We start from the raw sequence: 22687 nt of genomic DNA, 5'->3' as shown, positions 1-22687 counted from the left end.
AGGGTTTGACCTCCGTTCCCCAAGAGCGAGCCAATTTCAGAAGGGCGCCTTAAAAGATGCGTCATGTCCATCGTGCATAAAGATCTTGAGCCTACTTTATCACATTGCAGTCCTGCCCATTCTCCATGTCATGGATGAGAACACCTTCCTAGGTGCGTTTTCCATCATGCACTATGCAGTATAGATTTCTGCGCCAACAATCACCATGGACCCCCCAGGGGGTCCACAACTCTTTTGTGGATACGTGCGTAGTGGCCCTCCTTCCTTTCCGGGCTGCATACCTTCCTTTTCCGCATCCTTCCCTCTCCCCCATCTTCGCCCCTCCTCCCCTCACCTCTGGCTCTTTCCTTCCCTTTCTCCCCCTCTGGGAGTATGGTTTGTGCCTCCGTCCGGAGACGGACGCTCGCAAATGTACCGCATTCTTCACCTTCTCTGCTTGTGTGTCTTCATCCTTCCTTTGTCCTTCTCGTTTCCTTACCTCTTCTCTTTACCCTTTTCTCCACTGCGGCGTTTGCGACCTCTCCTCTTTCCTTTCTCTTTCTTTGTTTTCCCTTTGTTTCTTCCTCCCTGTGCGTGTCTGAAGGCCGACTCACGCATTTTTGTGCGTAGCCGGTGACGGGGTAACGCGTAATTCCCCGCCCCGGGTACACAGGTAGGACACGTACGTACCCCATGGTAACTGCCAGGCCCAGGGAGGGGTGATTACCCGAGCTGATACCTTCCGAAAGTGCCGTCCGTTTGTCGGGAGGTGTGACCTGAGGTGTGAACAATCACCTAAGGTGAGAGTGCCCTCAGAGAGGGTCCCCCACAAGGGAGGAGCGCGCCATCGGAGCTCATCCAGGAAATCAGAGTGAAGGAAAAGGTGTCGACCTTTGCTGCTCGAAAATTATTCGCCAGTCGACAGCCCACCGTGCCTCAGACAGGGAAATACAGCACTGTCCTTGTTTCTCCTTGGCCAACAAAGGAGGCGGCCACGCAGACTTGCGACCTCACCTTTAGTGCCACGGTCGTCAGATCGGCCAGCGCAAAGATCACCCGTTCAACCTCACCACTTTCGCCTGCCCACTTTATGGCTCACCCTTCATCGGGTTCTGCTAAATCTCGAGCCCAAAAGTCAGACACCAAGACTTCGAACAGCATACTCATGAAGATTTTTTACGTACCCCCAACTTCACAACCATCGGTTCCTCCTTCTAAACATATTTCCAAGAAGGCTACAAAGAAACCCAGTTCATCTCCTTCTCCGCCAAGGCGTGTCCCATCTACAGCACCACCTGGCGGAAATCGCCCTCGACCGTCTTCTGTGTTGCCGAGGCGCACTGCTGGCGGCCGATCAACCGGCCGATAGCTGGTGGCAGGAGCTGCTCAACGTATGGATCAGGATCTTCTGCCTTCGGCTGAATGCCATTCCATGCTGTCGGTCGCAAACTCTGAGCAGTCGTTGACAGCAACTTTGGTCACATTCCTCCATTTTCTGATCACCCTATGTCCATTATCCACTGGAATATCCGCAGCATTCAAGCCAATCGGGATGAATTGTCGATCCTCTTACGATCCTACTCGCCGGTCATCTTCTGTCTTCAGGAAACAAAGCTGCATCCGCATGACCGCTTTGTTCTCCCTCATTTTCAGTCTGTCCGATATGATCTCCCCTCTGTTGAAGGCACTCCAGCCCATGGACTCGTGATTCTTCTCCATGATACTCTCCATTATCACCCAATCCACTTAAACACTCCCTTCCAAGCTGTCGCCGTCCGTCTTTCCCTTTCTGGATACATGTTCTCTCTTTGTACTGTATACATTCCATTGTCCACACCAACGGCACGAGCTGATCTCCTTCATCTTCTTGGTCAGCTTCCACCCCCTTATTTGCTGGTTGGGGACTTCAATGCCCACCACCCGCTTTGGGGATATCCACATCCTTGTCCACGTGGCTCACTATCGCTAGACGTCTTCCACCAAGCAGATCCAGTTTGCCTCAACACTGGGGTCCCTACATTTTTGTCTGCCTCCACGACAAATTTATCTCATTTGGACCTTGCGGTCGGTACTGTTCCGCTATCTCGGCGCTTCGAATGGTTCGCCCTTGATGACACACACTCTAGTGACCACTTTCCATGTGTCCTTAGACTGCAGCCTCAAATGCCATATATGCGCCCGCGACGCTGGAAGTTTGCCCAAGCCGATTGGACGCTTTTCTCGTCTCTAGCGACATTCGATGACCGTCGCTTTCCCAGCGTCGACGATGAGGTCACACACATTACCGACGTTATTCTTACAGCTGCGGAACGTTCAATACCACGCACCTCCGAATTGCCCCGGCGCCCCCCAGTTCCTTGGTGGAACGAGGCATGCCGTGACGCAATACGTGAGCGGCGACGTGCTCTTCGCGTTTTCCGCCACCATCCTACTTCGGCCAACTGTATCCGCTATAAGCAGTTCCGTGCGCGATGTCGTCGTGTCATCCGCGATAGCAAGAAGGCAAGCTGGAAATTCTTTATTAGCTCATTTAACACCTCCCTTCTCGGAGGTTTGGAGTCGGCTTCGACGGTTCTCAGGCGCGCCTAGTTTCTCCCCGGTCTCTGGGCTCACTGTCGCGCGTGATACGTTAGTGGACCCCGTCGCAATTTCTAACTCATTGGGTCAGCACTTTGCTGAGATTTCGAGCTCTTCAAATTACGCGCAAGCGTTTCACCCGAAGAAACGTGCAGCGGAAGTGCGACATCTTGCTTTCTCCTCTCAAAATCGCGAAAGCTACAATACTGTTTTCTCCATGCGGGAACTCCAACATGCACTCTCTTCTTCTCGCTCCTCCGCCCCCAGGACCGGATGGTATCCACGTCCAAATGTTGCTGCATTTATCAACCCATAGTCTGCGTTACCTCCTTCGCCTTTATAATCGAATTTGGACCGACAGTACTTCTCCCAGACGATGGCGGGAAACTATCGTCGTTCCCGTTCCGAAACCTGGAAAGGACAAACATCTCCCCTCTAGCTATCGCCCCATTTCTCTCAGGAGTAGTGTCTGTAAGGTTTTGGAGCGTATGGTGAATTACCGTTTTGCTTGGTGGCTGGAATCCCGCAGTCTTCTAACACCTGCCCAATGCGGATTCCGAAAACATCGTTCTGCAGTTGACCATCTTGTTCCTCTCTCCACTTATATCATGAACAATTTTCTCCGGAAACGCCAAACGGTAGCAATATTTTTTGATCTGGAGAGATCATACGATACCTGTTGGAGGACAGGCATCCTCCGCACACTGTTCTCTTGGAGCTTTCTAGGTCGGCTTTCCCTTTTTCTTCGCGAATTTATGGCAGAGCGCACATTTAGGGTGCGGGTGAACACTACTCTCTCCTGTACTTTCTCCCAAGAAAACGGGGTACCCCAGGGCTCCGTGCTGAGTGTTGTACTGTTTGCCATTGCCATAAATCCAATTATGGATTGTCTCCTTCCTGATGTCTCCGGCTCCCTCTTTTTGGACGATTTTGCGATCTTCTACAGCTCTCAACGGACCAGCCTTCTTGAACGACGTCTTCAAGGCTGTCTCGATCGCCTCCACTCTTGGAGCATAGACACTGGCTTCCGTTTTTCTCCCAGTAAGACAGTTTGTGTTAATTTTTGGCGACGTAAGGAGTTTCTTCCGCCCTCCTTACATCTAGGTCCTGTCAACCTTCCGTTTTCAAACGTCGCTAAATTCTTGGGTCTTATGTTTGACAGAAGACTGTGCTGGTCCTCCCACGTTTCCTATCTTTCGGCTCGCTGTCTGCGATCCCTCAACACCCTCAGTGTCCTGAATGGTACCTCTTGGGGAGCGGACCAAGTGGTCCTTCTCCGCCTCTATCGCGCCTTAGTGCGCTCGAAAATTGACTATGGAAGCATAGTCTACTCCTCTGCTCGGCCGTCTATTCTTCGGCGTCTCGACTCTGTCCACCATCGTGGATTATGTTTAGTGTCTGGAGCTTTTTACACCAGCCCTGTGGAAAGCCTTTATGCTGAGACTGGTGAACCTCCGCTGTCCAATCGGCGAGCAGTCCTTCTGAGTCGTTATGCTAGCCATCTGTCTTCCATGCCTGCTAATCCAGCCCATGACATTTTTTTTCGACGCCTCCTTTGATGTAGGGTATGCAGGCCGCCCCTCCTCCCTACTACCACCGGGAGTCCGCTTCCGTCAACTGCTCCATTCTCTTTCCTTCCGCTTTCCTAAAACCTTCTTGACAACTTGGGGTACAGCACTGCCTTGGCTCTGTCCCCGGATCTGCCTGCTCCGTGACCTTTGTCGATTTCCCAAGGATGGTACCTCTTCACTTGTTTATCGTCGGGCATTTGCTGGTCTATGTGCACAAATGACGGAAGCCACATAGTTGGCGGAAAACATAGTTAGGTGTAGGGAGTGCCTATATTGTTTGCGACACCCCAAATCACTTTCAGCTTCCCGACCAGTGTTCGGTTTATACTGCGGAGCTTTACGCTTTTCTCCAGGCTGTCCACTACATCCGCCGCCATCAGCAGATCCAGTACGTTATCTGCTGAGATTCTCTCGGCTCTCTCCTCAGTCTCCAAGCTCTTTACCCTGTGCACCCTCTGGTCCACCGGATTCAAGACTGTCTGCGCTTGCTCCACCTGGGGGGCGTCTCGGTGGCGTTCCTCTGGCTTCCGGGACACTTTGGTATCTGTGGAACTGAGGCGGCCGATCTAGCAGCCAAGGTTGCAGTCTCTCTTCTTCGGCCAGCTATTCAATCGATTCCCTTCGCCAATCTACAGAGCGTTTTATGTCGTAGTGTTGGTTTTTTTATGGCACGCACATTGTTCGACACTTCCCCATAATAAATTGCGGGACGTGAAAGCTCTTCCTTGTGCTTGGATCTCTTCCTCCCGAACGTGTCGTCGGGAGGAGGTAATTTTAACTAGACTCCGGATAGGGCACTGTCTTTTTAGCCATCGACATCTTTTAAGCGGCGATCCTCCCCCACTCTGTCCCCACTGCTCTCAGCTGTGGACGGTCACACCTTTTAATTGAATGCCCCTATTTTAATCCGTTACGCTCCCGTCTACAGCTATCGCCTGAACTATCGTCGAATTTAGCAGATGACACGCGCTCAGCCGACCGCGTTCTACAGTTTATTAGTGACAGTGAAATGACGTCAGTCATTTGAGGCTTTTTTTGGGGATAACCAACCCCTTTCTGTAGTGGATTTTTAAGCCTTCCTTCTGCTTTTAGTTTCTCCAATTTTATGACTTTAGTTCCCATTGCTGCTGGTTTCCATTTTCGGTTTTTTACTGTTTCCTAAGTCACAGACCAGGTGTTAATGACCATAGCAGTTTTGCGCCCTAAAACCAAAACAAAAAAAAACATGGACTTCTTTTCACCTGATAGCCAGCACGGTAGCCAGTCTGTTGTGGTGTTGCTGCCATGTAGCCTGTTAGTTGCAGCCCCCCTGACCCCACAGGGATAGCTCTGCTGTGCTCCGCACATATGCCAAGGGGTTGATGCCCATCCCCATGGGGCATCGGGACTCCAGGCAATGGCCATCCTGCCAGGTGGCCTTTTCTGCGGTTGGGTGGCACCTGTGGTGAGGCCCCTGGGAGTGGGTGGCATCAGGGTGGATGACACGCGATGAAACGTAGTCCATCTCATGCTGGTGGTGAAATACCAGCAGTCTCTAAGTGATCACGAGCTCAATTCACACAGAAATACAACCCCAAATCGTTCCCCTCCCTGGCCTCACATCAGGCTAAGGATGGCAGCAAATCTTATTTGCCCCAGTACCTTGTATGTTAGAGAGCTGATGGGGAAGCGTACATGATGAAGCCTCAGTTGTTTGTTCAGCATTTAGAGGACAAGTTTGGGGAGGTGGAGGGCTTGTCCAAAATGAGACCTGAATCAGTCTTGATCAAAACAGCATCCTCTGCTCAGTCACAGGAGTTACTTGTGACAAGCTTGGGGTTTTTCTGTAACCATCACGCCCCATAAGAGCTTAAATATGGTCCAGGGTATCATATTTCACAGAGACCACCTTTTGCAGTCTGACAATGAGCTGCACGACAGTTTAGAGCAGTGAGGTGTACATTTCGTCTGGTGTGTCCACCGGAGTCCGAAGGATAATCAGGTTGCCACCGGTGCCTTCATCTTGACCTTTGAGGGTGATACGTTGCTCGAGAAGGTGATAGTCTACCGGTGTGATGTAAAGCCCTATATCCCTCCGCCAATGCGGTGCTTGGTAAGTGCTGGAAGTTTGGCCACATGTCATCCCGCCGTATTTCCAGCGTCATGTGCCGAGATTGCAAGTGCCCATTACATCCCAATACGCCATCTGTGTCAACTGCAGACAGCAATATTCGCCTTGCTCACCTGACTGTAGGATTCTCCAGAAAGAAATGAAAATCATGGAGTAAAAGACCCGACTGACCTACACTGAGGCTAAGAGAATTTCAATGCCTGCATTCTGTGCGTATGACTGTCTTACGCCACTTCTACAACAGTTCTGGCACCATCAGGTCTGCCAACCCAGGTCATCTCTGAGCTGGAAGACTACACCTGCCCCCTTGATGGTGGGCAGCATTTCCCTGCCTGTTGCTCCTGCACCACCTACTTCGGGAGCAACTCCCTCCCCTCCACAACAATCAGGGATGTCTGTCTCCACTTCTAAGCTGGAGAAGCGTAAGTTCAGCTTCTAAGAAGGGGTTCCTTGGGTCACTCCCTTCCCAGCATTCTGCTAGTGGGAAAGATGACACCCACCAGTCGCTGAAGAGCCCAAAAGCAGCTCGTTGTAGGGCTTCATGCTCATCCTCAGTCTCGGAGACTGAGCCAGTAAAGTCCTCCCAGCCAGGGAAGCCCAAGGAGCAGCGAGAGAAATCCAAAAAGAAAACCCCTAAGATCAAGGAAATTGCGGTGGCACCGACACCACCGCTACCTACAAGCTCTGGCTGAGAATGGGGTGGAGATTTTGGTGTCTGCTGAGGACCTAGATCTCGCCAGACCCTCAGACACAATGGATATAGACTGCTGAGGCAATAAGTCGGTGACAGCAGGTGACTCTGAGACGTAAACTGCCTCATTGAATGTTCCATGCCTTCCCAGTCTCACGATGTCATCCTCCAGTGGAATTGCGGACGTTTTTTCCACCGCCTGGCTGAGCTACAGCGTTAAGCTTTAAACCTTCTATCTGCTTTGCCCTCTGCAGCTATAAGGGATTTTACAGGAACTTTAGCGACTATAATGATGTCAGGTGGAGTTTGCGTTCATGTCCTAAACTCCGTCTGTAGTGAACATGTGCCACTTCAAACCCCTCTTGAAGCTGTGGCTGTCAGAACGACGACACAGGAAATAACTGTCTGCAATGTATATCTTCCTCCAGATGGTGCAGTACCCCTGAATGTATTAGCTGCAGCTCTCTAAACCTTTCCTACTTCTGGGTGATTTTAATGCCTGTAACCCCTTTTGGGGTCGTACCATGCTCATTGGCCAAGGCAGAAATGTCGAAATTCACTGTCGCAGTTCGACCTCTGCCTCTTAAATACTGGGGCCGCCACACATTTCAGTGTGGCTCACTGTAGTCACTTGGCCATTGATTTATCAATTTGCAGCCCAGGACTTCTATCTATCCACTGTAGAGCACATGACGACCTGTGTGGTAGTGACCACCTCCCCGTCTTCCTGTCACTGCCCCAGTGTCAGGCACATGGACACCTGCCCAGATGGACTTTTGAACAAGGTGGACTGGGGAACTTTCACCTCTGCTGTCACCGCTAAATCTCCCCCCACACCGATGTGATGGTTGAGCAGGTGACTAGCACAATTGTTTCTGCAGCAGAAAACACGATCCCTCACTCTTTAGGATACCCAAGGCGTAGAGCTGTCCCTTGGTGGTCGCCGGAAGTCGCTGAAGCAATTGAGGAGCGCCGGCGAGCTCTACAGTGGCATGTGGCACCTTCCCTGGAGCATCTCATAGCCTTTAAATGGCTCCGTGCCTGGATTCGCTACGTTATCAAACACTGGAAGGAGTGTTGGGAGAGATACATCTCCACCATTGGGTGCCACACGTCACCTTCTCAAGTCTGGGCAAAGATCAAACGTCTCTTTGGGTACCAGGACCCATCAGCTGTCCCCAGTGTTACCATAAATGGCGAGTTTCGTACCGATGCAAGTGCGACTGCCGAGCACTTCGCTCGAGCCTCTGTCAGAGAATCACCCCCAACCTTTCGCACAAACGGCGGCTGAAAGGAACATCCTCTTTCACTACACACTGCAGTGAATCCTATAACGCCCCATTTACAGAGTGGGAGCTCCTCAGTGCCCTTGCACATTGCCCTGACACAGCTCCTGGGCCTGATCGGATCCACAGACAGATGATCAAACATCTTACATCTGACTACAAGCGACATCTTCTCGTCATCTTCAATCTGCTCTGGTGTGATGGCGTCTTTCCATCGCAATAGTGGGAGAGCACCATCATTCTGGTGCTCAAACCTGGTAAAATCCCGCTTGATGTGGATAGCTGTCGGCCCATCAGCCTTACCAACGTTTTTTGTAAGCCACTGGCACGTATGGTATGTCGGCGGTCGTGTTGGGTCCTGGAGTCACGTGGCTTGCTGTCTCCATGTCATGGCAGCTTCCGCTATGGTCGCTCTACCACTAATAATCTTGTGTCCATAGTGTGTGGCATCCGAACTGCCTTTTCCAGACAGCAACACCTGATTTCCGTCTTTTTTAACTTACATAAAGCATACAACATGACTTAGTGACATCATATCATTGCCACATTGTATGAGTGTGGTCTCAAAGGACCACTCCGGATTTTTATCAAAAGCTTCCTGTCACTCCGTACTTTCCGTGTCCAAGTAGGTGACTCCCATAGCTCCATCCACAATCAGGAGAATGGATTCCCGCAGGGCTCTGTATTGAATCTCTATTTTTAGTGGCCATTAACGGTCTAGCAGCAGCTACCGGGCCCTCAGTCTCACCTTCTCTGTATGCAGACGACTTCTGCATTTCGTACTGCTTCTCCAGTACTATTGTTGCTGAGTGGTGCGTCCAGGGAGCGATTCACAAGGTGCGGTCATGGGCTCTAGCCCACGGTTTCCAGTTTTCAGGCGCAAAGTCGTGTGTCACACTTGTGTTGCCGTCGTACCGTTTATCTGGAATCCGCACTTTACCTTAATGACGATCCGCTCGCTGTAGTGGAGACATATCAATTCCCCCCCTGCAGGTCCGGGGATTAGAATAGGCCCGAGGTATTCCTGCCTGTCGTAAGAGGCGACTAAAAGGAGTCCCTCCCCCTCAAGGGGGTAGTTAGCACCTGCGTCCGGAGACGGACGGTTCCACGACCTCTATTTGCGGTCATTTTGCTTTCTCACTTCTCGTTTCTTCCTTCCTTTGGTTAGTTACTTTCTTTGCTCTTCTCCATCTCACTGTCTTCCTTACTCCTTCCCTTGCCTTTTTCTCGTTGCCTTTTTCTCGTTGCCTTTTTCTCGTTGCCTTTTTCTCGTTGCCTTTTTCTCGTTGCCTTTTTCTCGTTGCCTTTTTCTCGTTGCCTTTTTCTCGTTGCCTTTTTCTCGTTGCCTTTTTCTCGTTGCCTTTTTCTCGTTGCCTTTTTCTCGTTGCCTTTTTCTCGTTGCCTTTTTCTCGTTGCCTTTTTCTCGTTGCCTTTTTCTCGTTGCCTTTTTCTCGTTGCCTTTTTCTCGTTGCCTTTTTCTCGTTGCCTTTTTCTCGTTGCCTTTTTCTCGTTGCCTTTTTCTCGTTGCCTTTTTCTCGTTGCCTTTTTCTCGTTGCCTTTTTCTCGTTGCCTTTTTCTCGTTGCCTTTTTCTCGTTGCCTTTTTCTCGTTGCCTTTTTCTCGTTGCCTTTTTCTCGTTGCCTTTTTCTCGTTGCCTTTTTCTCGTTGCCTTTTTCTCGTTGCCTTTTTCTCGTTGCCTTTTTCTCGTTGCCTTTTTCTCGTTGCCTTTTTCTCGTTGCCTTTTTCTCGTTGCCTTTTTCTCGTTGCCTTTTTCTCGTTGCCTTTTTCTCGTTGCCTTTTTCTCGTTGCCTTTTTCTCGTTGCCTTTTTCTCGTTGCCTTTTTCTCGTTGCCTTTTTCTCGTTGCCTTTTTCTCGTTGCCTTTTTCTCGTTGCCTTTTTCTCGTTGCCTTTTTCTCGTTGCCTTTTTCTCGTTGCCTTTTTCTCGTTGCCTTTTTCTCGTTGCCTTTTTCTCGTTGCCTTTTTCTCGTTGCCTTTTTCTCGTTGCCTTTTTCTCGTTGCCTTTTTCTCGTTGCCTTTTTCTCGTTGCCGCCTCGGCGCTTGAGACAGTCTGTCCTCTCTCTCCCTCTCTCTTCTTTTTCCTCTTCTTCCTTCCTCCCTGTGTGCGCCTGAAGGCCAACCCACGCGTTCGCACGCGTAGCCGGTGACGGGGTAACGCGTAATTCCCCACCCTGGGTAGACAAGTAAGGCACGCATGTACCCAGCCCCTGGTAAAGGCCAGGCCCAGGGAGGGGTGATTGCCTGAGCTGATACCTTCTGAACATGCCGATTGGTCCCTCTGTCTGTTTCTCGGGAGGTGTGACCTGAGGTGTAAACATTCACCTAAGGCGGGAGTGCCCTCTGAGAGGGTCCCCACAAGGAAGGAGCGCGCCATTGGAGACGCTGGCAATCATGGGGGATTCCTCCACAATGGATATCTCTCCATCTCTCTCGACTTCTGCCCAAAAACGGAAATTTGACCAGCCACCAGTGACAAACATACTACCGCCTGCTCCACAGTTCCTCGTCGTTTCTCGATCTGAGGACGGAAAGGATTTTTCCTCTGTCAACCCTTTCGGTATCCAGAAGGGCGTAGATGCCATAGCCGAATCTGTGAAGTCGTGTACCAGGTTGCATAATGGTACCTTGTTACTCGAAACTGAGTGCGCCTTTCAGGCACAAAAACTGCTTCGAGCCACACTCCTGTACACGTTCCTTGTCCGGGTGGAGGCTCACCGCACTTTGAATTCGTCTCGTGGTGTGGTCTATACTCGATCACTTGACAGATTGACTGACGGTGAGATTCAGTCTTTCCTCACTGAGCAGGGCGTGACGGCTGTCCATAGGGTCATGAAAAAGGTCAACAATGACCTTGTACCGACCCGGACACTTTCCTTGACCTTTGACAGTGTTCAGCTGCCGTCGCGTGTCAAAGCGGGCTACGAGGTTATTTCTGTTCGCCCCTATGTCCCGACACCTACGCGCTGCTACCAGTGTCAGCGTTTTAATCACACTCGCCAGTCTTGTTCCAATGCGGCTAAATGTGTCACTTGTGGCAGGGATGCCCATGAGGGTGACTGTCCACCTCCGTCTCCTCATTGTGTGAACTGCCGGGGTGACCATGCAGCATCCTCCCGCGACTGTCCCATCTACAGGGAAGAACGCTGTATCCAAGAAATTCGGGTCAAAGAGAAAGTGTCCACCTCTGCTGCTCGCAAGCTATTTGCTAGTAGGAAGCCCGCGCTGCTCCCAGTCGGAAAGTACAGTACTGTCCTCACCTCTCCTCGGGCTACCAGGGAGGTGGCGACGCAGACATGTGATCTGACCTTCGGCACCACGGTCGTCAGTTCGGCCAGTACTAAGATCGCGCGGTCCACGTCTCCTCTTCCTCCCGTCACCCCTCCAACACAAGCACCTTCATCAGCTTCTGCCAAGACGAAGACCCAGAAATCAGATGCACGGGCCTTCAAGAAGGAACCGTCCCGTGCAGACTTCTTACGTACCTCGCACTCCCAGCCGTCGACCAGTACTTCCACTAAGACCTTCCAAGAAGGCTCATAGGAAGCACAGTTCTCCTTCTCCTCCACGGCGCATTTCTTCTCATGCGCCACCCAGCGGTTGCCGCCCCAGGCCGTCATCCGTTTCGCCTGGCCGCACCGCTGGTAGCCGAACATCTGGCCGTCCACCGGCGGAGGAAGCTCCTCCTCCTGGCCATCTTAACGAGATGGCCGATGAACCTATAGAACCAGTGGACGATGACTGTCCGCCTACTGATAGCGGCGGCAGTACTCGCTCGAAGCCAGGCCCTCAGCAGTGTTCGAGGTGACCCCTTCTTTCATCTTCCTTTTCTTCTCACGATGGCACTTATTCACTGGAATATTCGCAGCATTCGCTCCAACCGAGAGGACTTGAAGTTGCTGCTCCGCTTGCACCGTCCGCTCGTCGTAGCCCTCCAGGAAACGAAGCTCCTCCCATGCGATCACATTGCCTTGGCACACTACACCTCTGTGCGTTTTGACCTACCCCGTGTGGTAGGTATTCCGGCTCATGGAGGGGTTACGTTGCTGGTCCGGGATGATATTTACTACGATCCCATCACATTGCACACCGCCCTGCAGGCAGTTGCCATCCGCATTACTCTCCCCACTTTTCCACTTTCCATTTGTACCGTTTACACTCCATCGTCGTCTGCTGTTACCAGGGGCAGACATGATGCAACTTATTGCTCAGCTACCTGCACCATTTTTGTTAACTGGAGACTTCAATGCCCACCATCCCCTTTGGGGCTCTCCAGCATCCTGCCCGAGGGGCTCCCTGTTAGCAGACCTTTCCAACCAGCTCAATCTTGTCTGCCTCAATACTGGCGCCCCTACTTTTATTTCGGACACATCTCACACCTGTTCCCATTTAGACCTCTCTATATGTACTACCCAACTTGCATGCCAGTTTGAGTGGTATGCCCTTTCTGATACATATTCGAGCGACCACTTCCCGTGTGTCATCCATCTCCTGCATCATACCCCCTCTCCATGCTCAGCTAGTTGGAACATCTCCAAAGCCGACTGGGGGCTCTTCTCTTACGGGGCGACCTTTCAGGATCAAACCTTCACAAGCTGCAATAGTCAGGTCGCACACCTTATGGAAGTCATTCTCACTGCTGCTGAATATTCCATCCCTCACACCACTTCTCCACGTCGCGTACCGGTCACCTGCTGGACCGCAGCATGTAGACATGCTTTACGTGCTCGGCGACGTGCATTACGCACCTTTAAACGCCACCCTACAGTGGCAAATTGTATCACTTATAAACGATTAGGTGCGCAGTGCCGTCGTATTATTAAAGAAAGCAAGAAAGCCAGCTGGGCTGCTTTCACAAGCACCTTCAACAGTTTTACTCCTTCTGTTATCTGGGGTAGCCTGCGCCGTCTATCTGGCACTAAGGTCCACTCACCAGTTTCTGGCTTGACGGTCGCGAATGACGTCCTTGTGGCCCCTGAGGATATCTCCAATGTCTTCGGCCGTTTTTTTCGCAGAGGTTTCGAGCTCCGCTCATTACCACCCTGCCTTCCTCCCCCCGCTCCTCGAATCGTGGAAGTTATAATGCCCCTTTCACCATGCGGGAACTGGAAAATGCACTTGCCCGGTCACGGTCCTCCGCTCCAGGCCCTGATTCTATTCATATCCAGATGTTGAAGAACCTTTCTCCTGCGGGTAAAGGTTTTCTTCTTCATACTTACAATCGCATCTGGATTGAGGACATGTTCCCGCATGCTGGCATGAGTCTATTGTTGTCCCGATCCCTAAGCCAGGGAAGGACAGGCACTTGCCTTCCAGTTATCGACCCATCTCGCTTACCAGCTGTAGACTGATGGAGCGAATGGTTAACTCCCGTTTGGTTTGGCTGCTCGAGTCTCGATGCCTACTTACCAATGAGCAATGTGGATTTCGTAGGCGCCGCTCTGCTGTTGACCATCTGGTTACTTTGTCGACCTTCATTATGAGTAACTTCTTGCGGAAGCGCCCGACCGCGACTGTGTTCTTTGATTTGGAGAAGGCTTAAGACACCTGTTGGTGGGTGGGCATTCTCTGCACCATGCATACATGGGGCCTTCGCGGTCGCCTCCCTCTTTTTATTCGTTCCTTTTTAATGGATCGACAGTTCAGGGTACGTGTGGGTTCTGTCCTGTCAGACACCTTTCGCCAGGAGAATAGGGTGCCACAGGGCTCAGTTTTGAGCGTCGCTCTCTTCACCATAGCGATCAATCCAATTATGGATTGCCTCCCAGCTGATGTATCAGGCTCCCTTTTCGTGGACGATTTTACCATTTATTGCAGCGCGCAGCGTACATGTTTCCTGGATCGCTGTCTTCAGCGTTGTCTTGACCGTCTTTACTCCTGGAGTGTCGCCAATGGCTTCCGTTTTGCTGCCGAGAAGACGGTCTGTATTAACTTCTGGCGCTACAAAGAGTTTCTCCCACTGTCCTTACGACTCGGTCCCGTTGCTCTCCCATTCGTGGAGACAACAAAATTTTTAAGTCTTACATTTGACAGGAAACTTAGCTGGTCTCCACATGTCATATTTGGCTGCCTGTTGTACCCATTCTCTAAATGTCCTCCGTGTTCTCAGTGGTATGTCGTGGGGAGCGGATCGAACCGTCGTACTTCGCCTATATCGGTCGATCGTCCGCTCCAAGCTGGATTATGGGAGCTTCGTACACTCCTCTGCACGGCCATCCATCTTACGCCGCCTCAACTCCATACAACATTGGGGTTTACGACTTGCGATCGGAGCATTTTATACTAGTCCCGTCGAGAGTCTTCATGCTGACGCTGGTGAATTGCCACTCACCTACCGGTGCGATATACTGCTTTGTCGGTATGCCTGTCGGCTACTGGCAATGCCCGACCACCCGTCTTATCGTTCCTTTTTTGATGACTCTCTCGACCGTCAATACAGGTTGTATGTCTCTGCCCTGCTACCCCCTGGGGTTCGCTTTCGTCGCCTCCTTCAACACCTTAATTTTTCACTCCCTGCAACCTTTCGAGTGGGTGAGAGCCACACGCCACCTTGGCTCCAGGCTCAGGTTCGCGTCCACCTCGACCTCTGCTCTCTCCCAAAGGAGGTTACCTCCGGTTCAGTCCACCACTCCGGTTTTGTCGAACTTCGTTCGAAGTTCATTAATATGACCTTCATTTATACAGATGGCTCTAAGACCAATGACGGGGTCGGGTGTTCTTTTATTGTCGGGGCACTAAGTTTCAAATACCGGCTCCATGGCCATTGATCAGTCTTCACAGCTGAGCTCTTTGCCCTCTACCAGGCTGTTTTTTACATCTGCCGCCACCGACATTCTGCATGTCATCTGCTCCGATTCCCTGAGCGCCATCCAGAGCCTCAGTGATCCGTACCCGGTTCAACCTTTCATGCACCGGATCCAAAGCTCTCTTCAGCAGCTGGTGGACGTCGGTTCTCCGGTTAGCTTTATGTGGGTTCCTGGCCATGTCGGTATCCCTGGGAACGAAGCTGCAGATGCCGCGGCCAAGGCTGCGGTCCTCCAGCCTCGGACAGCTTCTTGTTGTGTCCCTTCGTCAGATTGTAGCAGGGTCATTTGTCGGCGCATTTTATCGCTGTGGCATGCCGATTGGGCTGCACTTACAGACAACAAGCTTCGGTCCTTGAAACCTCTTCCTGCAGCTTGGACGTCCTCCTCACGCCCTTCTCGGCGGGAGGAGGTAGTTTTGGCCGTTACGAATTGGACACTGCCGGTTCAGCCATCGCCATTTGCTGACGGCTGCGTCGGCGCCGTTCTGCCCATGTGGGCAATTGCTGACGGTCCGCCACATTTTAACGTCCTGTCCGTATTTTAACACACTACGTCTTGATGTTGGCCTGCCATGTACTCTAGATGCCATTTTAGCGGATGACCCACGAGCAGCTGCTCGCGTTCTTCATTTTATCAACTTGACAACCCTCTCTAAGGACATTTGATCATGCTGTTTTTTTTTAATCCTATGCCTGTCAGTCTGTCTTTTATCGTGTTTTCCGTTTCGTTGCTGTTTTAAACTTGTGACTCGCGGTGCATTCCTTACGTTGTCTGGGCGCTAATGACTGTTGAAGTTGTGCACCCTAAAAACACAAAAAAAACCAAAAAAGAAGAAACATAAGTCCCGGGACAAAGAGCCTCTGGTGTCACCAGAGGTCCCATACCTGGCTTCACCACCAGGTTCTGACATGTCGTTCATGGATGTCGCCCCCTCCTTGTCGGTGACAGGTGGTGACTCGGCGGTATGACTGGCTTTAGCCTGTTCAACCCCCATTTAAATCATCATTCTGTGGTTATCCAATGGAATTGTAATGGATACTGTCATTTTCCAGAATTGAAATCCCTTATTTCATCTTAATCTGCAGCTTGTTTGGTTCTACAGGAATCTCATTTTACTGATCACTCACCAACCATCTGTGGGTTCAGTGTTTTCTATCGAAATCGGGTCGGACCCCTGCGGGCTTCTGGTGGTGTTTGTTCGTTGGTCTATACAGACATTGCTAGCTCGTGGATTCCTCTTCAAACTACATTGGAAGTGGTTGCTGTTACGGTCCACCTGGACTCTGATGTCACGGTTTGCAATGTTTATCTCCCTCCTTACAGGACTCTTACACCTGCTGCCTTAACTGCCCTTCAGCAACTTCCTCCTCCCTTACTCCTTCTCGGGGATTTTAATGCTCATCATCCCTTGTTGGGGCAGTGCATTTCCATCTAGATCAGGTCTTCTCTTTGAACAGTTTATTACAGACTAAGACTTGTGCCTTCTTAATGATGGCTCCCCTACTCATTTCAGTGCCGGTCATGGTACCTTTTCTGCCATTGATCTTCCTTTTTCTTCTCCCTCTCTCCTCCCTTCATTACACTGGTCGCCACACGACCTCCGTGATAGTGACCATTTCCAGTTGATTCTCTCTCTCCCTTCCCACTCCCCAATGGACATGTTACCTCGTTGGTCTTTCAAAGTGCTGATTGGCCTCTACACACTGCACAGTCGTGTTTTCTCGCTCTTTGTCGGGTTGTATCGATGTCCTATGTGACGTGTCCGATGCGATTGTTCGCGCTGCTAGCCTTGCTGTACCGTACTCATCTGGACCATGTCGTCGACGGCAAGTCCCGTGGTGGAGTACTGCCATTGCCATCCGTGATCGCCGTCGAGCTTTGCAACACCTTAAGTCACCCATCCGTTGCCAGCCTTATTACCTTTAAGTGCCTTAATGCTAAAGCCCGTTATTTAATCACAGAGCAAGGGGATATGTTGGGAACGATTTGTTTCTTGTCTTGGTTCTACTGTCCCTATGTCATCTACACTTCACTCCCTCCAAGGTAGCCATTAGCAGTCCACACTCCCAGGCCTTCACCTCCCAGATGGCCTTTGTACGGACCCATTGATTCTCGCGGAACATATTGCAACACTCTTTGCAATGGCATCAGCATCAGCATCAGCCTTCTATCCTTCTGCTTTCCTAAAACTTTCTTGACAATTTGGGGTACTGCACCGCCTTGGCTCCGTCCCCGGATCTGCCTGCTCCGTGCCCTTTGTCAATTTCCCAAGGATGGTACCCCTTCACCTGTTTATTGTCAGACATTTTCTGCTCTATGTGCACAAATGAAGGAAGCCACATTTACTCACACTGATGGCTCAGAAACATCGTTCGGTGTAGGGAGTGCCTATATTGTTGGCGACACCCCAAATCGATTTCGGCTTCTCGACCAGTGTTCGGTTTATACTGCGGAGCTTTACGCTGTTCTCCAGGCTGTCCAATACATCCGTCGCCATCAACGGATACAGGATGTTATCTGTTCAGATTCTCTCAGCTCTCTCCTCAGTCTCGAAGCTCTCTACCCTGTCCACTCTCTGGTCCACCGGATTCACGACTGCCTATGCTTTCTCCACTTGGGGGCCGTCTCGGTGGCGTTCCTCTGGATCCCAGGACACGTTGGTATCTATGGAAATGAGGCGGCCGATATAGCGGCCATGGCTGCAGTCTCTCTTCTTCGGCCAGCTATTCTCACGATTCCCTTCGCCGATCTACGGAGTGTTTTATGTCGTCGTGTTGTTCTTTTAATGTATGCACATTGGTCGACACTTCCCCATAATAAATTGCGGTACGTGAAAGCTCTTCCCTGTGCTTGGACCTCTTCCTCCCGAACGCGTCGTTGGGAGGAGGTAATTTTAACTAGACTCCGGATAGGGCACTGTCTTTTTAGCCATCGACATCTTTTAAGCGGCGATCCTCGCCCACTCTGTCCCCACTGCTCTCAGCTGTGGACGGTAAGACACCTTTTAATTGAGTGCCTCTATTTTACTCCGTTACGCGCCCATCTACAGCTGTCGCCTGATATATCGTCCATTTTAGCAGATGACACGTGCTCGGCCGATGGCGTTCTCGAGTTTATTAGGCCAGTGAGATGTCGTCCGTCATTTGAAGCTCTTTTTGGGGACAACCAACCCCTTTCTGTAGTGGATTTTTAAGCTTTCCTTCTGCTTTTAGTTTCTCCAATTTTGAGTTTTGTTCCCATTGCTGCTGGCTCCCATTTTCGTTTTTTCCCTTTTCCTAAGTCACAGACCGGGCGCTAATGACCATAGCAGTTTTGCGCCCTAAAACCAAAATCCATAAATAGCCTCCTATCTGGCAGCTTTCCTTCACCGGAAACAGCGGGCCAAAGCTTCCACCTTCTGTTTTACCCCTTATGAGTCAGTGACAACGAACCTATAACTGAATGGGAATTTCTTTCTGCACTTCTTCTCATGATACAGCCCCTGGCCCAGACTCCATTCATAACCAACTGCTTAAACATCTGAGTGCTCTACAACGGCAACATCATCTCTGGGTGTTTAACTGTATCTGGCTCAAGGGTGACTTCGCTTCTCAGTGGAGGGATAGCATCGTGGTTTTTGTCCTTAAGCCTGGTGTGAATCCCCTATTTGTTGACAGCTATCCTCCTATTAGTCTGACCAATGTTGTTTGTAAGTTACTTGAATGGATGGTAGCCCGTTAGCTCAGTTGGGTCCTCGAATCTCGGGATCTATTGTCACTTTACCAGTGTGGCTTCCGGGAGGGATGGTCTCCAATCTATCATTTACTTCGCTTGGAATCCGCAGTTTGGCAGGCTTTTTCCCTGTGCTGCCATTTGGTTGCAGTATTTTTTGCCTAGGCAAGGCCTATGACACGGCCAGGCACCATCACATCTTACTTACCCTTCATCAGTGGGGTCTTCAGGGCCCACTCCCGATTTTTATGCGCCAGTTCCTGTTCCATCGGTCATTCATGGTCCTGGTTGGTACTGTTTTTAGTTCTCCATGGACCCAGGAGACGGACATCCCACAGGGTTCTGTCTTGAGTGTCCTTTTCCTCATTGCTATCGATGGACTTGTGGCCTCTGTCGGTCCTTTGGTCGCCCCTGCCCTCTGTGGATGATTTCTGCATTTGGGTTAGTTCCTTTTCGATGCCTCCGGGGAGCTATATGGCGTGCCTCTGCATGGACCCTCTTACACGGGTTTCAATTCTCTCCTTTAAAATCGCGGGTGGTCCACTTCTGTCGCCGTACTAAGATGCACCCTGATCCAGAGCTCTATCTCGATGCACAAAGATTGCATGTGGTCCCACAGTTTCGTTTCCTGGGTCTTCTTTCCGACAACAAGTTCGCTTGGCTGCCTCACATCAGACTTCTGAAAGTAGGATGTTTCTGTAAACTGTCCTTTGCTTCCTTGCCCACACCTCTTCACACTTCTTGGGGTGCGGACTGCTTCATCCTTCTCCACCTTTATTGTGCTTCTGTGCTGTCTTGCTTTGACTATGGTTGTCAAGTTTATGGTTTGGCTGCTCCTTCCACACTGCACGTGTTGGATCCAGTCCACCGTGGTATCTATTCGGCCACCCGTGCCTTCCCTACAAGCCCTGTTGATAGTCTCCTGGTTGAAGCTGGGATCCCCCCCCCCTTTTTGTTCAGCGGTCCAAGCTTCCGGTTTCTTATGCAATTGTTGTCTGTTTCTCTCCCATTCACCTTTCCTGTTCTATCCTGTTCCTAGACATCCTGTTGGGCTCCACCTTCCAACTCTGCCGTGATTATCAGCTTCTTTCTTTGTCCTGTCTTCCACGCTCCCTCCCCAACATCTCCCCCCCTCCCCACCCCCCTTGGTTAGTTCCTCAGCTCTGAATTCGAATGGATCTCTGTTGAGGTCCGAAAGATTCCCCCTCCCCAAGGTGTTCCGTTGCTTTTTCCGCTGAATTTTATGGGAGTTTCGGGATGCTGTTGTTTTTTACGCTGATGGCTCTAAATCTGCTTACCGTGTGGGATATGCCTTCACGTTCTCTGTTGGCACGGAAAATCATCTCCTGCCACCTACATATGGCGATGTGGCGCGTTTGCTGTGGAATTGTAGGCAATTTCCCAGGCCTTTACATTTATTACAGTGCCAACACAACCACGTTTTGTTATGTACAGTCTCAATCAGTGGCCTTCTGGCTATTGACCGGTGTTTTCCCGCCATCCCTTGGTCTCACCCATTTATGATCATCTCGCTGATCTTCACCGTGCTGCTTATGTTGACTTCCTTTGGGTCCCTGGCCATGTGGGTATCCCAGGTAATGAGCTTGCTAATAGTTTGGCTGGGGGAGCAGTCACTTACCTCTGTTCTCTGTAACCCCTCCTGCAACGGATTTATGACTTCAAATCAAATCCCACTTCGCACAGTTATGGGCCAACTCTTTGGAGGCTACCACCCTGTCTTATAAACTTCGTGCAATTAAGGTGACACCAGGCCCGTGGCGTTCTTCCTTCTGCCTCTCCCGAAAGGACTCGACGACACTGTTTTGTCTCCGCATACCAGGCTGACCCATGGTTTTCTTTTGCGTAATGAGCCACCCCCACTTTGTGGTTGTGGAGCCTTCCAGTCAGTAGCCCACATTTCGGTGGAATGCCCCCTTTTTTTGGTTCTGTGTACTAAGCACAGACTTCCCTGCACTTTACCTTTAATGTTGGCTTAAGATTCCTGGATAGTCAAACTGGTTCACTGTTTCCTCAGGGAAAGTGGTTTTTATTCTGTTTTTAGGGTTTTTAATGTCACTCTGTTGGGGCAGGGTGGTGAGGGTTTAGGTATCTCCCACTGTTAGCTGTTCGGTGATTCCTGACTCCCCTCCCAGGCCAAGATCCTCTTTTCTTTCCCTTTTACTCTGTTTTTATCAGGTTTTAGAATTGGTTAGTCTCCTTTTCCCATACGCACTTCTACTTTCTAGCGGTTGAACGCTTTTAAATAGCAGGTGGTCTTGCCTCTACTGCTTCAGAGGTGGGATATTTCCTGCCTCTAGCATAGCCGTGGGGTCGCTGTCTTGCTGACTTCCCTCATTTTGTTTTTACAATTGACGACACGACTGCATTTTTACATTTCTTAGCCTTTTCCCTTTTATCGTTCTGACTTTTTCTGAGATGCCAAATTGTCTGAATGGACTACATTTGAAACAAGTGACTGACCTTACTGTTTGGTCCCTTCAACCTCAATCAATCAATCAATCAATCAATCAACCAACCATCCATACTCGTTTAACATGTCGACAATCGTTAAGGAAAGCAGCTTTGTTGCTGCTTTGATAAAAGCTTAAAGAGTAACGCGCTGCTCAACGTGTCCACACCCATGTTGACTGTTCACAACTCTAAGCACACTGATCACTTCGTTTCATCCTTACGTTACTGTAGAAGTATCGGCACCTAACGGCAAATTGTGACGCTAATGCTACTGATAATTTAAAACCATGCAGCTCAGTGTCTGCATGAGATTGCTGTAAAGCTTGGCATCCATATGGTAAAAAGTTTTCCGCCTATACTGGCTAAAGTAGCGAATGTTCAGTTCAAATGGCTCAGCACTATGGGACTTAACATCTGAGGTCATCAGTCCCCTAGAACGTAGAACTACTTTAACCTAACTAAGCTGACATCACACATATCCATGCCCGAGGCAGGATTCGAACCTGCGACCATAGTGGCCCCGCGGTTTTGGACTGAAGCGCCCAGAACCGCTCGGCCACAATGGCCGGCAATGTTTAGTTACATTCTGGAGGGCTCATAGTTTCACTCCTATGAATACTTCTACAATTTGGTTTGTGTATTGGAATTAATGTGAAAGAATTTGACTTTCCTACAGGATCCTTAATGGACAACAGAGAGGCCGGATGCTGATCCAGGCTTCTGAGGAGGGAGTAGTGGAGGAGATCCAGACGCATCTGGAGGCAGGCGCGGACGTGGGAGCTAGGGACAGTGACAGGAAGACAGCTCTGCACTGGGCGGGTGCCAGGGGTCACGTGGAGGCAGTGAGGTGTCTACTGGAGGCAGGAGCTGATGTGGACGCCAGGGACAGCGAAATGAACACCCCCTTGCACTACGCCGCCTTAAGTGGCAATGTGCCTATGGTTCGTCTGCTGACGGCGTCCTCCGCCGACCCCAATGCTAGGGATGTCAGCGGGATGACGCCACTGCACGTCGCTGCAGATGAAGGCAACACAGAGGTGGCAGCAGTACTGCTGGCCGCGGGGGCCGACAGAGGCGCCAGGGATGAGGATGGGGACACCCCCCTGGACCTTGCCCTGCAGAACAGGCAGCAGCTTATAGAGAAGTTAAGCTAGCAGTCCAAACGTCGATGAAAGGAAACTGAAATACATGTAAATGTACTTTTGATATTCTGTAAATAAAAAATGCAAAAATTAATTGTGGAGTCATTCATTTGTACCCACCTTTATCTAGTGTATATACAGGTTTGGACAGAAATGTGGAAAACCTGAGAAATTAATGCTGAAAAATAAACATATGTTAGCCAACCTTGCAGGCTACGCTCTTGCATTTGATCACAAACGTCACTTCGCAGTGTCCTCAATATGTTGCGTCAGTCACCCTCAGGGAAGTATTCTGTTCAGATATTAGGTCTTTGGCAGAACGAAGCCT

General features: G+C 50.5%; 1 protein-coding gene across 1 annotated transcript; it reads left to right on the top strand.

The window, feature by feature from the left end:
- Positions 1-21921: 21921 nt before the first annotated feature.
- On the top strand, positions 21922-22371 carry LOC126424601 (ankyrin repeat domain-containing protein 2-like). Its single transcript, XM_050087341.1, has one exon. The coding sequence runs from the start codon at positions 21922-21924 to the stop codon at positions 22369-22371; it is 450 nt and encodes a 149-aa protein (XP_049943298.1).
- The last annotated feature ends 316 nt before the right edge of the window (positions 22372-22687 follow it).

The sequence above is a fragment of the Schistocerca serialis genome, chromosome 10 (genome assembly GCF_023864345.2).
Source record: "Schistocerca serialis cubense isolate TAMUIC-IGC-003099 chromosome 10, iqSchSeri2.2, whole genome shotgun sequence".
In the NCBI taxonomy this organism is placed as follows: Eukaryota; Metazoa; Arthropoda; class Insecta; order Orthoptera; family Acrididae; genus Schistocerca; species Schistocerca serialis.
Note: the sequence above shows the minus strand (reverse complement) of the source record. Positions and strands in the feature narration are given on the sequence as shown.